Consider the following 15,435-nt stretch of genomic DNA (forward strand, 5'->3'; position numbering starts at 1 on the left):
TGTTACCATGGTGCTCCTATCAGTGTGGGAGGAGGTTTTGTATTGCTCTTAAAAAAAAAAAAAAAAGGGGGGGGGGGGGGGGGAGAAAAGCCTTAGAGTGTCAGAGATAGAGCACTACACATGTGAACTTAGTTAAGTAATGAAAATGGTGCTGTTTGTGTTGCCTAGACATTGGCCTGGAAATAGGAATACTGAAAAGAGAGTCTGCCCTTATACTGGATAGTTTTACTTCCTACAAATGTATCTCCCATCCAACTCCAGAAATAGCCTTTCTGTGCCTCAAAGTCTTTTCAAGTGGAAGTGCTGAGGTCAGACTCAATGCTAAATGAGCATTACTGTCCGTGTAGATTTGAGCAGTATAATGGCTTTAAGAAATTAAATTTAACCTGATTATACAACATACGGAATTAGAAAAACGAAGAAATTTYCTCTTTGAGAACCAGCATTGATTCACAGTTCTTGTCTCTTCCAGGTACTTAGTGCTTGAAAAGAAAATTAGTTTGACATGGAGATGCTGTTCTAGAGAGTTCTTCGATTAGGAATATATTAAAGAACTTAAACTTGCTGTACCAGACAGTATTTAAGTAAAGTAGCTTGAGTCTTCAGTGACCTATTAGCTGCTGGCACAGTTACAACACTATGCACCATTGCAGCATTTTGGAGATACTGTAAGAATGATGCAGCTGGTTTCTGTCTCCTCCCCCCTCTTCCTCACAGTCCTATAGAGAAGTTGCAAGTAGAAATAGCCTGAAGAGTAATATCTAAGACTTCTCAAACTTCCCATCAAGGAAACCCAAGTAAATATTTGCATCCTGATTTTGTCAGGAGAATTTCACGTAGGYTTTCTTCAGTTCCTGCTGGTTTGCTTTACAGTGGTCTGCTTTGATAGAAGSTTTTTCACTTTGGAGGATCTTTGGGATTTTTATGGTTCTTTGCAGCTGTTTCTTGAATACACTGTTATATTTGAATGATATTTCCATCCTTCAGATTGCTATCTAATGTATAATGATTAAAAATGCCTCCGCCATTGAGTCCTGTCTGCCGTTATTGAAAGCAGTTTTATATACTCTAATTTGAGCAAATCCTTCTGATTTTTGCAATTTCATGATCATTTGGAGAGGAAACTTCCAGGACTACTGGAAGAAACATGGTGCTCAAGGGWTGAAAGCAGGCTGGCTAAGTTCCCAGGTGAACTTTTCTTTTGCAGGGGAAATACAAAGAAGGTTATTGAGGTATAGAGTAAGAAAATACAATTATCGTCAGAATGGATATTTTAYCTGTTTTTCCTTGCTTTGGCTTTAATTAGTTGTGGGACAGAGTACAAGTTAGGTTYAGCAGAGTTTGATTTATGAAATCAGTGTCTCCAAGTTAATGCAGAAGTAACAGTAATGTAAAACATTTTGTCCGAGTAAAAACAGAAGCCTAAAGATCAAGTAAAATTTCCCTTCCTTCGTTCTCTTCAGATGTTATGACTGTTAAGGTGCTTGTTCCTGTGTTCATGAAATGAAATGTTAAGTTCCTGCTTTAGGCCTCAGTACTACAACCAATTCTGAACTAAACAGAAGTGCTTGGGGTGGAGCTCTTTTCCCCAAGAGGTGGGAATGAACTGTTGGCAAACTGTTCCCTTCATGGGTCCTCAGTTCTGAACCCTAGACTTTGCTTCCCCTTCCCGAGCAATGATCAGATTGCTAGTGAATGATTTGAGAGATTTGGCATGTGATACGTGGGTTAGTATTTAATTACTGCAGTATTTAAAGAAAGTTGTATTTCAGCGAATATCATGAAGATAAGATCATCAAGAAGGTGTAAGACCCAGAGTTTGGGTTTATTTGACGGAAATGATTTCTTGGGGATATTCCAGAAGTACTAAGATCATGGTGTTTATGTTTGTAACCAGAAATAATTCTTGACTTTCAAGAATGGCCTTGAAAAATRTATGTRCAGTATAGAGAGGAAAACAAGCTACTGTGGTCAGCATGGTAGGCTAGATGATTTCAGATAGCATCGTTAACTTCCTGTTGAAATATTACTCTTTTCTTGTGCGTTTCAGGCTCATCAGCTAATAACAATAAACCAAAAACTGCATCTGAGTGCTGTATATTTTTCCATCTACTTCCAAGTCTTCCACCACAATAATTTCTTCAGAACAATCCATTTTATTTTTTACAGTTTGATKATTCAGATGATTATGTTCTTGCCTGTTTCCTTATTTAAAAGGGAATTAGTTGCATATCACTGAARTAGTTGTATTTCAGTCAGTGTTTAGCTAAGCTAGTTCACATCTGTTCTGCATTATCAATGTAACACTTGCACAAAGTTAGCTGCTTCGCAAAAGGTGCGGGGAAGATCGTTGTTTTGCTCCTTCCACTGGACGTTGGCAGACTAGCTTGTTCGGCTGCRCTTTAGAATTACTTTTCAAGGCCTTCCTACTAGTGGAATGAGTAGTAGTGTCAAGTTATCTACCGTTGTTCATGTCAGAAGCTGTTCCTCTTTCTCTGTTAGTAGGAATAGCAGGATAATGCCCCCATGAAGATTTTCCTCTACTTYCTTTGGAATAAAGACCTACCATCTTGTGTTTCCTTTCTCTTTTCAGTCAGGGCAATCCTCCACTGTGATTGAAAACATACATACCATTATTGCTGCAGCTGCTGTCAAGTTCAGCTCTGATCAGCTGAATCATTTATTTGTTCTTATCCAAAAGGTAAGTTTTCRCGTGGTTTTATATTTGTTAGGAGGAGAATTGATGAGACATAYTTGTACATGCATATTCTTTAGTTTAATATACTGATTTTAAACCAAATGGCTGGTCTGGTACTGTGCTGCTAATTGACTTAGATTTTTAAGTGCATTATATATTCAGTGCTCAGGTACTTAAAATGAGATTCTTTTTTAATGATTAGATATAATCTTTTATAGCACATATTTGGATAACAGTTGGGCAAACGAGTACTGTAACTCTCGGTGACAAAAATGAGAAAATATGCATGGTGGAAACATACTTTTTTGTATTTTGATTGTACAGCAGTAAGACAATTGTAAATTATATTTCTCTGTACACTTGAGACTTAAGAGTGACAATGCTTGCTGTTGTAATAGTAAATGTTATTTCGTTGCTGTACAGAGCTGGGAGACGGAAAGTGATAGAGTGCGACAGAAGTTGTTGAGTCTGATAGGGCGCATTGGTCGAGAAGCTCGGGTGGAGTCAACCACTGGAAAGGTATGTGAATGTGAAATAAAATCTCTTTTTTCCTGGGTAAAATGTAGAGTTTCTTRCCTTTGCAGTTACTAGGTGCTGACTGAGCTTGCTTTTCTTCCTCTAGGTTCTGGAGGTGCTTTGGGAGCTGGCTCATCTTCCAACATTGCCTTGTAGTCTTATTCAGCAGGCCTTAGAGGAACATCTGACAATCCTCAGTGATGCCTATGCAGTGAAAGAGGCAATCAAAAGAAGCTACATCATCAAATGCATAGAGGATATTAAGAGGGTTGGTTTGTTTTATCTTTTTCGAAGTCACAAGTTATCTAGTCTTGACGTTGCCCTTTTCTTTCAAGATGCGCAAATTGCAAGTCCCATCTGTAAGTTCTTACCTTGGGGAGTCCACCAGAGGGGTAGGCTTTGTGTGAGCCAGTTTGTTGACCATGAGACTCATAGTAAGTCTCTTGCCTTTGTTTTAAACAAATTTTCAGCACAAGGAGTGATCAGTTTATGGGAAACTACCAGGATGGGCCCAAGGTTAGAATTTGCAAATGGAACCACTATAAAGGTATGTTAAAATACTGATTTTAACTGCCCCTTTCATGTGAGACCCTAGATTATTTTTCTTAGAGTAAAGCATGTGTTCTGGCATGGCCATTAAATAAGTCTCAGAATGTAAATTGATATTTAAATCATAATAATTTTGTATTTGAATAGAATATTTGTACTCTTTTTGTCTAACATGAAGAACTCATTTTTGCAGCTGCCTGTGCTAAGATGTTTCCTGGCAGCAGCAGAGGCATGCATGGCTTAAAAGACTGCCCATACTCTATGCTGCGCTGCTCACATAACAGGCATTTTCCCTAGAGGTCATCAGGAATGCTTCTGCCTTTTTTTCAGTCTTAAACAAACCTGTAAAGAAAAATGCTTGTGCTTCACTTATTTCTTCTATGGTAAACAAGGCTCTGTCTGTCCTGTGGCATCTGGAGAGGATTTTAGTTGTTTAGAGGGCACTGTATGTTGCCTTCTTGATACTTAGCATTGTTTTTGTGTGTGTGTGCTTAGAGCTACAGATTTCAAACTTTGGGTTCTCAGTATCTGTAGAATTTGCAGTTTTCTCCTGCCTTTCCTGTTCTTGCATTTAGTTTAATAAAATTCTGGCAGGGGCCTTGGCAGAGGTGCTGCAGTGGGGATCACTAAAGGAAAGCTGTAACTAAACAGGCTGGAAGGGACCATGGTAAACAAAGTGGATATTWAAAAACACATTATTTGCTTATTTATCTGCATTAGGAGGAATGAAGTATAGAGGGAATGTTATATTAAGGCAGCACTCAAATACATGAGGGAGTCTTCAGCAGAGCCCTCTGTTATATGGTTAGGTTACTTGAGTTCCCTCTAAGTAGGTGGCATTGATTGCCGTCAATGTTTAAACCAGACATCACTTTGAAAAAAAARRAAAAAAAAAACAACCTCAGTACTGGTTTGTGTGGTCAAACTTTACAGAAAATGAAGCCTTCCAGAAACGTGATGAGCAGTTCTTACAATGAGGTAGGCGGGTACTCTATAATTTGTAGGATCTTTTCCAACATGCAGCTTAAATATACTTTGCTTCCTATCCCAGGGCTCCTTATTGCACCAATCACAAATTTCTTACCTTTTAATCCTCAGTACTACCTCAGGTTTGTTCTTTCATCAGTCCTGCTCTAGCAACAAGTGCCCTCCTTTGACCATATTTGCCCTTTTATGCCCTGACAGGCCCCTCATCTCCTATCGTGACTGCCTAATCGAAAAAGGTGGTGGTTATCATCGCACTGGTGCAATTGAGTTTTTTCTTTTTTTTTTTTTTTCTCTTTCCCTCTACTTAATTTGCATGTTTTCTAGCAAAGAGGTGGTRCTTTGGGCTAATAATAAAGATGGCAGAATAGTGTTCTGAGTGTCAAAGGATTGCTTGTAGAAAAGGAAGGAGGGCACCTTTGGTACTCTCGGAAAGAGACCAGGAACAAGTATAACTGAAGCCTTCTGAACTGATGATTGTTGTTTTGAAATGGGGGCATTAAGAGAAATCATTAGGCATCTAGGAATCTAAGAGGATGTTAATCCATTGTTTAGCATGTACACATGTGTAATTGTTCTTACCTTTCTTACTACTAGTCATCCCAGCATAACAATCCTCAGTTTGTGTGGGTGGTGCCAGCTTTGCGTCAGCTCCATGAAATCACACGCTCGTTTATTAAGCAAACTTACCAAAAGCAAGACAAGGTAAGAACGTGTGCTGAGATGTTCTTGAAAACGTTATACCTGCAAGGCTTCTGCTTCTCTGGAACATAGTTTGTGTGTTTAGAAGAAAAAAAAGAGGTGTACAGTATAGTGATATAGCATAGACAAAATCCTCAAGTAGAGGTGATGTGTGCTGTCTGTTTACATATGTATAATTTCTGCTTGATGTGTCTGGATTGGCTTATTTAATTCTTAGCTTTTTGTAGAATTATTAACAGGGCTCTGTTAAATTATGATAGCTAATGTTTAGACGAGCTAGTTTGTAACTGAATTTGAAGTTGTTATTTGACACTGATGCTTGGAAAAGAGACTAAAATACCTGCAGGCCATGTGTGTTATACTGCGGCTAAGCGGAGGTGTGGGACTTGGTTTTGCAATCTGCAGTATGCATTCTTAGGCAGTACTGAAAACAATAACATCAGAGGAATAGGGGTATTTGGAAGGTTACAGCTGAATCTGGTGAGGGGGCAGCATTTCCTCCTCAAAAAAAAAATCTACAGAAGAGCAGAATTCTATGTGCATGTGGGTGCCTGTTTCTGTATTGTCTTAAAACTTTTTTATTTTCTTTTTTTTTTTTTTTTGCCAAGAGCATTATTCAAGACTTAAAGAAAAATTTTGAAATAGTGAAGTTGGTGACAGGAAGCCTAATATCATGCCATCGTTTGGCTGCATCTGTGGCAGGTCCAGGAGGGCTCATTGGAGCAACATTAGTGGATGGCAGATACACTTACCGGGAGGTATTGAACCCTGAATTTTTTCCTACTTTAGTATTTTGAAAATACGTTGTTGTTTATCACTGAACAAGTTGCACAAGATTGTAATGCTACATACCAGGGAATTCCAAAAGTGAACSTTCCCTCCGTTGAACAAATACACAAGTTTGTATTTATAGTTCTAATATTTATCCATTAAGTCTTACTGTAGCCTTGTTATAATATTATAGAGCAAGGGTGGCCAAACATCAGTCCTACTGGTTTCCTAATAAAGTCTTTTATTGAGTGCTACATCTCTCCACCCTAGCACCTCCTTATTTCAGCTTCTCTACTAGCCTGAGTTTTACTGCCATGTATAGATTTTATCTTTGAATTTGATACAGACCACTAAAAACCTGAAACAGATTTACAAGTCAGGACATAAGAGGATGCGCACACAGATAGCTTGTAACAGTTTGCTACTGAGCTTTGGATTTTGTTAGACTGTGACTTTATTGATATTATTTGACAGTAAGTAGTTACTAAAGCAATAGAAAATCCAAGATGAATTGAGTATGCCTTTTTTTAAAAGATAAYCAAAAAAAGGTCATGTTAAAAACAGTGTAAAATAAAATAAAGCTTCACATAGAATCAGTTTCTGGTTCTCCAGGCTTTGCAGAGCATGCTGTTACTAGACAGTTAAGTTTACCAAAAACAGAAAAGAAAAATCAAACTGTACTTTGAATGTTTAAAGTCCTTGTTTTGGAAGGAAAAGCCTTGAGTTTTTATTTCTTCTTTTTCAGTATTTGGAAGCACATCTAAAATTTTTAGCATTTTTTCTGCAAGAAGCCACCCTTTATTTGGGCTGGAATCGTGCCAGGGAGATCTGGGAATGCCTTGTAACTGGCCAGGATGTTTGTGAGTTAGACCGAGAGGTAAGAAAAATTTGAAAAGTGGTATCTGTGGTTGGGGAGTGGAATTTAATAGATTGTGAACAGTGTGTGTACTTGTTGAAGAAACATGAAGCATATTGTTTATGTTAAAACATGAGCAACAAACACAGAGTAATCCCGTGTTATGTGCTTTGTGTAAGTTGGTGGAAYTGCTGTTACATGTTTGCTTATGACTAGGATGCTCTTTTAACATTAACATTTTAACATTAACTTGACTGGAAGAGGAATGTCAGCCAGGAGATCGGTTGCGTGTTTATTGATGCCCACTTGAAGAGCACCACCTGAAAGTTTACAGAGTCATGTGAGAGACATTCAGGGTTATTTGGGTGAAAGATAGCTATTAAGTACTCTAATGTTGCAGTACAGCACATATAAAGTGTATGGCTACTGTGTGAGACTTTGAACCTCATGCTGRAGGTAAAAATGACCACATGCTTGTGTAATGAATTGCTGTAGTACCTGACAGTTTTATACAGCATTGTCAAACTAAAATATTTGCAGTGACAATGGTTTAAATATTTCTGCCTTTCATTCACAGATGTGCTTTGAGTGGTTTACAAAAGGACAGCATGATCTAGAGAGTGATGTACAACAGCAGCTCTTCAAAGAGAAAATTCTTAAACTGGAGTCATATGAAATTACTATGAATGGTATGAAAATGATTATGGTGAAGAGACCTTTGAATTATCAGAAACTTGCTTTTTAATCCTTTAAATTAAATATCCAAACAGTTTTAGAGATCAACATTATAAAGGGATTTGTTTCTGTCATTCTGAATTTTTAATAGTTGTAGAGGAAAAAGATAATCTTTGCGTGTGATATCTTCATTTTTAAAAAAAAAAAGCATAGAAACTTTTAACTTTTACTTTAAATAAAAAGCTTGCACCTTTTTTACTTGCAGGTTTTAGTTTATTTAAGACTTTCTTTGAAAATGTGAATCTGTGTGACCATCGACTAAAGAGGCAAGGAACTCAGTTGGTGAGTGTTCTGCAAATTCAGTCTCWTACTTGCGGCCTCTTGGGCATGGGAGGGGGTAAGACAAGGATTCTTTAGCAGTTGTTTGATGTGGTCATATTTGTACTGATATGCAGATGGTCTTTGTAGCATTAATATTTTTAAATTCTGAAGTTAAAACCACAAAGTTATGGGAGAAAATTGGCTGCTGATTGCTAGAAGTTAGTATGTAACTTCTAAAACTTTGCAGAAGAAGTGAATGGGCTAATTCTTTTGTTAAGAACCCACAGTTTTAGTGCACATCTTTTGCTTCTCTTTAGAAGGAAAATTATTCTATTCTGTTTTTGTCTTCTCTACAAGAGATTTAGTCTTATCACATTTACATTCTAACCTACAATCATTTTAACTCTGTGATCCTTTGCTGTTTTTCTTAAGGGTTGTATATTAAATAGTTTTCCAAAGGCATTCTAGATCTATWTCACAGAGGGTTAATTTAGCTCAAATGCATAATACTTTGCCAAGTTTTCACAGCAGGCTTTGTGAGAATTTATTCTGTGGTTAGTTACCACTTTGATTTTTGTGAAATGTTTTTATCCCTGATTAAATTTYGCTGTGTTCTTGAGGTCTGTATTTCTTCAATTGGCTTGACTGAATGTGTTCTTCAGAACTTGTTTATCCACTTGTAAACAAACATTTTGTTTGTAGTGTAAATATGTAAGCTTGCTGCTATTGATTTCAGTTTCCACTGTGTCAAAACTTAACAGCGGCAGTTTTTAAGATCAATTCAAATGGTACTTTTCCAGCAGATGGAACACGATTTGTTCCCACATTTGAACTCACTTATATATATATATAAGAAACCTAATTAGATCTTACTCTTGTTCTTTTTTGTGTAGAGTGTAGAAAAACTGGAATTAATAGGAATGGATTTCATTTGGAAAATAGCAATGGAGTCACCTGACGAAGAAATTGCCAATGAAGCTATTCAATTAATAATAAATTACAGTTATATTAATCTAACACCTAGATTGAAAAAGGTAAGCATATATTAGAATGAGAAAGTGTTTTGGCAGTCAGGTATTTAATGCTCTGCATGATGATAAACTGTTAGAGCCCAGCATGTGATGCTTTTTATCAGCAATTCCAATGACTGACTTTTTACATTCTGATTCATTTGTCCTTTGTATCTTCAGGATTCAGTCTCACTGCACAAGAAATTCATTGCTGATTGTTACACGCGATTAGAGGTAAAGGACAAATTTTCATTGTTTAATTGTTTCATTGCATCCTTCTCCTGTTTTATGTTGTAGCATTAGAATAATTAACTGTGATAATTTTATTTAAAAAAAAATTTCTTTCCACAAGTACTTCTTGTTCTCTTAGCTCTCCAGAACATGCTAATCATAAATATAAACCAACACTTGCAACTCTACTTTATATTCTAGGCAGCCAGTTCAGCACTCGGTGGTCCAACATTAACACATGCTGTTACAAGAGCTACAAAAATGCTTACAGCAACTGCTATGCCTACGGTAGCAACATCAGTTCAGTCTCCTTACAGGCAAGTCGGCCTTTAAAGGGATAAATATAACAGTGACTGTTTACTACAAGCTACTTTGCATGTGATTTTGAGTGCTAAATAAATTGTTATGAGAYTGTGTTAGCTGAAAATTTTGTGTTCTATGATTTCTTCTCAGTATTGGTGGTAGTATATTCTGGTAGCTTCTCAGTTAAATATTCCAATTAAAATRTAATTTAAGCTCCACAAATTCTAACAAAACCTGTGTGGAAAAACAGACTGAAAGTCAGAGTGCCAAAGTCATCTAAACTTCGGGGGATAGATTTGATAAGATTTTTATGGGCAACAGGATTTTTTTTTTTCTTTTTAGTAGGAGAGAAGGAGCACCTTTCATCCTTTTGCTGTGCTTATGTGTACTTCAATGAGTATGGCTTATGTAAGCACAGAGTGGGTCATCTAGAAATATGAAGCTTCTTCTGAAGCTCAGTAAGACTCAAGTGTCATGAGTAATTGTAATGCAAGCTTCTTGCCCTGTTTTGCTAGTTAATTTCAGCCTGATTACCCTCAGCTTTAAGGACCAGCTTTAAGGAGTTGTGTTTGAAAACAGCTAMTTCATGATAGTTACCTGTGGTYGTTGAAAATTAATCTCTGAGACAAGTTACTCTTGTTTTGGCTGCTTATCCCTAGGTCAACTAAACTTGTAATAATTGAGAGACTGTTGCTGTTGGCAGAGCGTTATGTGATAACTATAGAGGTAAGATATGTAATTTCTTACTAGGTGAAGTTAAAAATGTAACTTCTAATATATTTAAACAGTAAAAGCTATTTCAGCCTATGCAGCTGTAGCAGCTTTGTTACATACCATCATAAAACTGTCTTTGTTTTCAAGGACTCTCTTCAACATTGTCCTTCTCTTCCGGTAGGACCTTTATTCTGTTCCTCGAACTATTCTACCTCATGGTGCCTCTTTCCATGGACATCTTTTAACACTTAATATTACATATGAGTCTACCAAAGATACCTTCACCATAGAGGTATGTGTACACAGGTTGTGTGATACTATGTTAATCATGTAGCTACTATTCTTTTTGTTTGTTTTTGATTCCTGGACTGAGCAGAAGAAGGTTTTGTTTGTTTGTTTTATGACCTATGGTCAGCTTGAAAAAATTTAYCTGAAAATGTTGAACAAGTATACAAGGATACCATAATGAAAGTGCTGGGAGGAGGTAAGAGGAGAGAGATCGTCCTCCTGGGATAGGAAAGACAATTTTTTTTTCCTTAGTCAATGTATTTTGTGGACGATACCCTTGTAATCCACTGTAGAGGAGCAATAAAATGTTAATAGAAGATTTCTTTCTTTTAGGATTTATTGCTCATCAGCTTGACCAAACAAGTGTCATTTAATTTTACAGGCTCATAGCAATGAAACAGTAGGGAGTGTCAGGTGGAAGATAGCAAAGATGTTGAATTCTCCTGTTGATAATATACAGATATTTGCCAACGACAGCCTGGTATGTTTACTACAAAGTGTTCTCATTCTTTATTAGTTTAACTCTCTTCTCCAGAGCTAAATGATAAATTTTTCTTGTAGCTAACTGTAAATAAAGATCAGAAACTGCTCCACCAGCTGGGCTTTTCTGATGAACAAGTCCTTACAGTAAAAACATCGGGAAGTGGCACTCCATCAGGAAGCTCTGCAGATTCCTCAACTAGTTCCAGCAACAGCAGCAGTGTCTTCAGTTCATCCTATGCAATGGAACAGGTAAAACATAATAGCCTAAAGTCTGCCCTCAGGTTTTTTCTTTTCTTTTTGAGAAGAAGCCACAGCTGGGATCGAAGAGGTGGAGTAAGCTGAAGCAGAAGCTGTTCACATCAGCTTGAGTATCTAATCCTTAGCAGCTCTGGTTTGCTTTCAAACTGTAATTGAAACAAAATATTTAAAAACACTATTGCCTTAAGCATATGGATTTTATTTTTTAAAATGCATTCAGTCACCTAAGGTTCCCTTAGTATTTATTAATCTCTACACATTCTTTCATTAAACCTTTAAACGTATGAGATTCATTTGATTTAATTTTGAGTTTACRTATTTGGAAGGAGGTGAGGAGTTTCCTCTGATAAAGCTAAAGTGTGAAAATAAACTAAGATGTATCAGCTAGCATGTTCAGACTACTGGTCTGCTTTGTACATGAACTCTAAATAACCGGCTTCAGAAATTTGTTGCTAAGAGAAATGGATTAATGGCAAAAGTCAAATGTTGTCTCAGGCTAGAAGGTAGACGAGATTTCCCTGAGTCAGGCTAGCACCTGGGTGAATTGCTTCAATGAAGAGCCCTGTTAAGTAACTTAAAACAAGGTGGGGAAAAAAATATTTGTATTTCTGCTTAATCCTTAGGAAAAGTCCCTCCCTGGAGTAGTCATGGCTCTCGTGTGTAATGTGTTTGATATGCTTTACCAGCTTGCCAATCTAGAGGAGCCAAGGTAAACAAACTAAATGGTTATTAAATACTGAAGAAGTGCTGGTGGTGGGATGTTCTAATAGCTCCTTATTTTACTGTGCTTATGCGCCCACCTAGACATGGTGTGGCTGAGTAAGCTGTATTTTACACAAGTAACTTGTGGTAACTTTTCAGAATAACGCTGAGAGTAAGGAAGCTTCTACTGTTGATTCCCACTGACCCAGCTATTCAGGAGGCCCTTGATCAGCTTGATTCCCTGGGAAGGAAGGTATTATTATGGATTAAACAGTAACTAATCTTGGTGAGCTTAACAAAAAGGATTTTACTATGAAGTTTCTTAAATTCTCTGTAAGRTGATGATCTGTGAAAAGTTTGAAATTCTACAGCAAAATAATGCTTACCTTAAGGATTAATGACTTATTTCCAAGCAATTGGAGGCTAGATGGTTATTACTGGGATTAGGAGATATATTGCCTATTGCAATGAAATGCAGTGTTCTAARACTTTCTTCCTTGGTGTGTTTGTCCTAGAAAACGCTGCTGTCAGAATCAACTTCTCAGTCTTCAAAATCCCCATCTTTGTCTTCGAAACACCAGCATCAGCCCAGTGCTAGTTCAATACTAGAAAGTCTCTTCAGATCTTTTGCTCCAGGCATGTCTACCTTCAGAGTGCTCTACAATTTAGAAGTGAGTAACCAAATTCATCGTTTTCTGCTTGTGGATTTTTTTGTTGGTTGGTTGGGGAGGTGTTTTGGTGGGTTTTTTGTTTGTTTTGTTGTTGTTTTGGGGGGGGGGTTAGGACCGATACTTAAGCAGTTGTAAGTTTCTTGCAGGGAGCCTCAAATCTGTGATGACAGGGTTATTATTCAAAGTGCAAATCTCATTTTTGTCATGTTGTGGTCTGCTTTTTTGCATGTCACAAATTCCACACAGAGTATGAGAAGAAAAGTGAGTTCCCCCTTAGAATTTGCTGTGAAGCCAGGCCTTTCTTGTTCTGATTTGCAAGGTGGAGGGAGTATTCTAAATTATGTGGAGAGGAGCATAGAAAYGTGAAAGTCCTTGCTGATTAGGTAAAATTTCTGCCTGAATCTCCAGAAACTCTGAATGTATGATTTCATTATACATAAAATTTCAGCTCTTCTAAAAATGAATGAAAGCTGTTGTTTAGTTTGGTTGAGTTTACGCAAACCTTTATGAAAGACTGATCATTTTAAGAGAGAGTAATAGAGATTCTGAGGGGAGCTGGCAAAAAAGAATACTAATATTCCTGCTAGATAAGCCTACCATATTATATCTGTAGTTACTGAGGAGGAATGTTTTAAAGAGAAACATTGAGTTGTAAAGAATCTACTGTCCAAATATGCAGGGTTTTTTACCTAGGAATACATACAATTTCTTATCTCGTAGGACTTCTGTAGACTTCTTAGGGAGTTCTGTATCCAGCACTCCAAAACACTGGATTGGACCCTGTGAGTAGACTCTTTACAAGGATTCAGCGCATGGATTTTGAAGAGTATAAGAGGGTTCAGCCAATGTCATTRTTAGAATGCATTAGTCTGAACATGCTAGAAAACTGGGCAGCTTATAGTTCTGCTAGCAGGTTCCGCTGTTTATAAGGACTCATTACAGAAATGAACGATTTAAAGTTCAAAGACTGGTTGTCAGCAGCTCTAGAAATAATGGATAAAGTCACTGTTCCATATCACTGTGTGCATCAACATTACTATAGGAATTTTCTAATGTTTGTTTTCTTTTGGGCTTCTGCAGACTAATATTATTAGAGTTCTTTTGTTTTTCTACGCTCTATAGTCATATTACAGCAGCGTTTCAGGATTCTTCCCCTTTTCTGTCCAGCTGGAATGAAAGATGATTGGTTATGACTCTAAAATATGTTGACAAGTTCTACAAACAAAAGCAAATGGTTTAGCATATCACAGCAAGGATATCTTGTTGAATTGGCAGGTTATATTACAGTATGATGAGACTGCTATCTGCTGCTTCTGTGCCAGAGAAAATAATGAAAGCAAGTGATAAGTTGCTTGCTTTCCTGGCAAGGGATGAGAAAAAGTAAATTGGGCTAGATGTGTAGATTACATGAGTAGATTGTTCCTCAAGTCCATTCAAACACATTAGAAGATAAGGTCTCTTAGCAAAATATAATGTCATTGTTTATCCTTTCACACTGGTAATTTGTTGAAACTATGGGATACAGACTGGCATATTAGGGTAATTGCTCTCTGAAATACGTATACAGAAAACTTGCAGATTGTATGAAAGAGATGAAAATTAAATGTTACAGATGTTCCAAGTTCTATTCTGCACTGTAGTAATAACATTTTTATACCTGGAGCTCTATATCTTTTCTTTGGACCTGTGAGCCTGAAAAGGATGTATTTTGTTTTCCAATATGCCTTTGGCTGTACATGCCAAAGGGACTTTTCAAAGAAGTAAATAACTTGATTATAATCTAATTTGATGGTAAAATTAATTTCACATATATATATATATATATATATATATTTTTTTTTTTTTTTTTTTAATGTACATGGTATCTAATCCCCGTGGACTGCAGGCTTCTATATGGCTGTTTCTGGTTGTAATTGCACTGTGTGAAATTTAGTGCTGACTTAAAACAAGAGGAACAATACAGTGACGTTGTTCATCAGGGCGATAGAATTGCCTGGACTGGTGTTTAAAAAAACAGTTGCCATGTTTCAGGACACCCTTAAAAATCGTGTGTTAAGATGCAAATCATCTATAGGGTGTTTTYGGGGATATTGTCAACTGAAAATGTAGAAGGGAAGAGGATTTGAGCTATTAAGGAACACTTACTGAACCTGCAGACACATTCTACTTGCTAGAGTAGACACCTTGTCCTTCCTCTTTATGTGTGAACAGCAATGAGGACTAAATGCCCTTTGATACAGAATAAATATCTGTAATAGCCCTTTTTTGTCCTGAATATTGTTAATGTGATTCCCCTTTACTGATTAGAGCTTCATATTGCTCTACAGTGAATTACTTCCTTAATAGTGGAAATACAACAGAAATATYCTTAACCTTCAGCAATTAAATAATACTAAGATTTCTTTCTTCCCGCACCCCCCTTCCAGGTACTGAGCTCTAAGCTGATGCCAACTGCAGATGATGAAATGGCAAGGAACTGTGCCAAATCTTTCTGTGAAAACTTCCTCAGAGCAGGAGGTTTGAGGTTAGATTTCAATATCTTGATGCCATTTATAATATTTTTAATTAACAGTTCTGTGTGGTTTCTGATTTCCTTTTACTCAGTTGTGTGTGCTGTAGCACACATGTATAGTGATCAGCTTTTTGAAAAGGGAAAAATCCATCCATGTCAGACCTTTCATTACTGACTTCTTGAAAAGCTAC

At 37.0% G+C, this 15,435-nt stretch overlaps 1 protein-coding gene across 1 annotated transcript in view; it reads left to right on the forward strand.

The window, feature by feature from the left end:
* USP24 (ubiquitin specific peptidase 24) overlaps positions 1-15,435 on the forward strand; it is a 60,400-nt gene that overhangs the window by 14,318 nt on the left and 30,647 nt on the right. The window contains exons 13-32 of the mRNA XM_085308176.1: positions 2,594-2,701; positions 3,122-3,217; positions 3,321-3,482; positions 4,697-4,741; positions 5,345-5,452; positions 6,058-6,207; positions 6,966-7,097; positions 7,654-7,765; positions 8,017-8,093; positions 8,966-9,106; positions 9,263-9,316; positions 9,515-9,630; positions 10,276-10,342; positions 10,512-10,622; positions 11,001-11,099; positions 11,180-11,350; positions 11,983-12,068; positions 12,221-12,314; positions 12,577-12,732; positions 15,159-15,256. Coding sequence (XP_085164302.1) covers positions 2,594-2,701; positions 3,122-3,217; positions 3,321-3,482; positions 4,697-4,741; positions 5,345-5,452; positions 6,058-6,207; positions 6,966-7,097; positions 7,654-7,765; positions 8,017-8,093; positions 8,966-9,106; positions 9,263-9,316; positions 9,515-9,630; positions 10,276-10,342; positions 10,512-10,622; positions 11,001-11,099; positions 11,180-11,350; positions 11,983-12,068; positions 12,221-12,314; positions 12,577-12,732; positions 15,159-15,256 — 2,183 coding nt within the window. The remainder of the gene's footprint in view (positions 1-2,593; positions 2,702-3,121; positions 3,218-3,320; positions 3,483-4,696; positions 4,742-5,344; positions 5,453-6,057; positions 6,208-6,965; positions 7,098-7,653; positions 7,766-8,016; positions 8,094-8,965; positions 9,107-9,262; positions 9,317-9,514; positions 9,631-10,275; positions 10,343-10,511; positions 10,623-11,000; positions 11,100-11,179; positions 11,351-11,982; positions 12,069-12,220; positions 12,315-12,576; positions 12,733-15,158; positions 15,257-15,435) is intronic.

Source organism: Rhea americana, unplaced genomic scaffold (genome assembly GCF_003343005.1).
Source record: "Rhea americana isolate MKP2758 unplaced genomic scaffold, rheAme1 scaffold_27, whole genome shotgun sequence".
NCBI lineage: Eukaryota > Metazoa > Chordata > Aves > Rheiformes > Rheidae > Rhea > Rhea americana.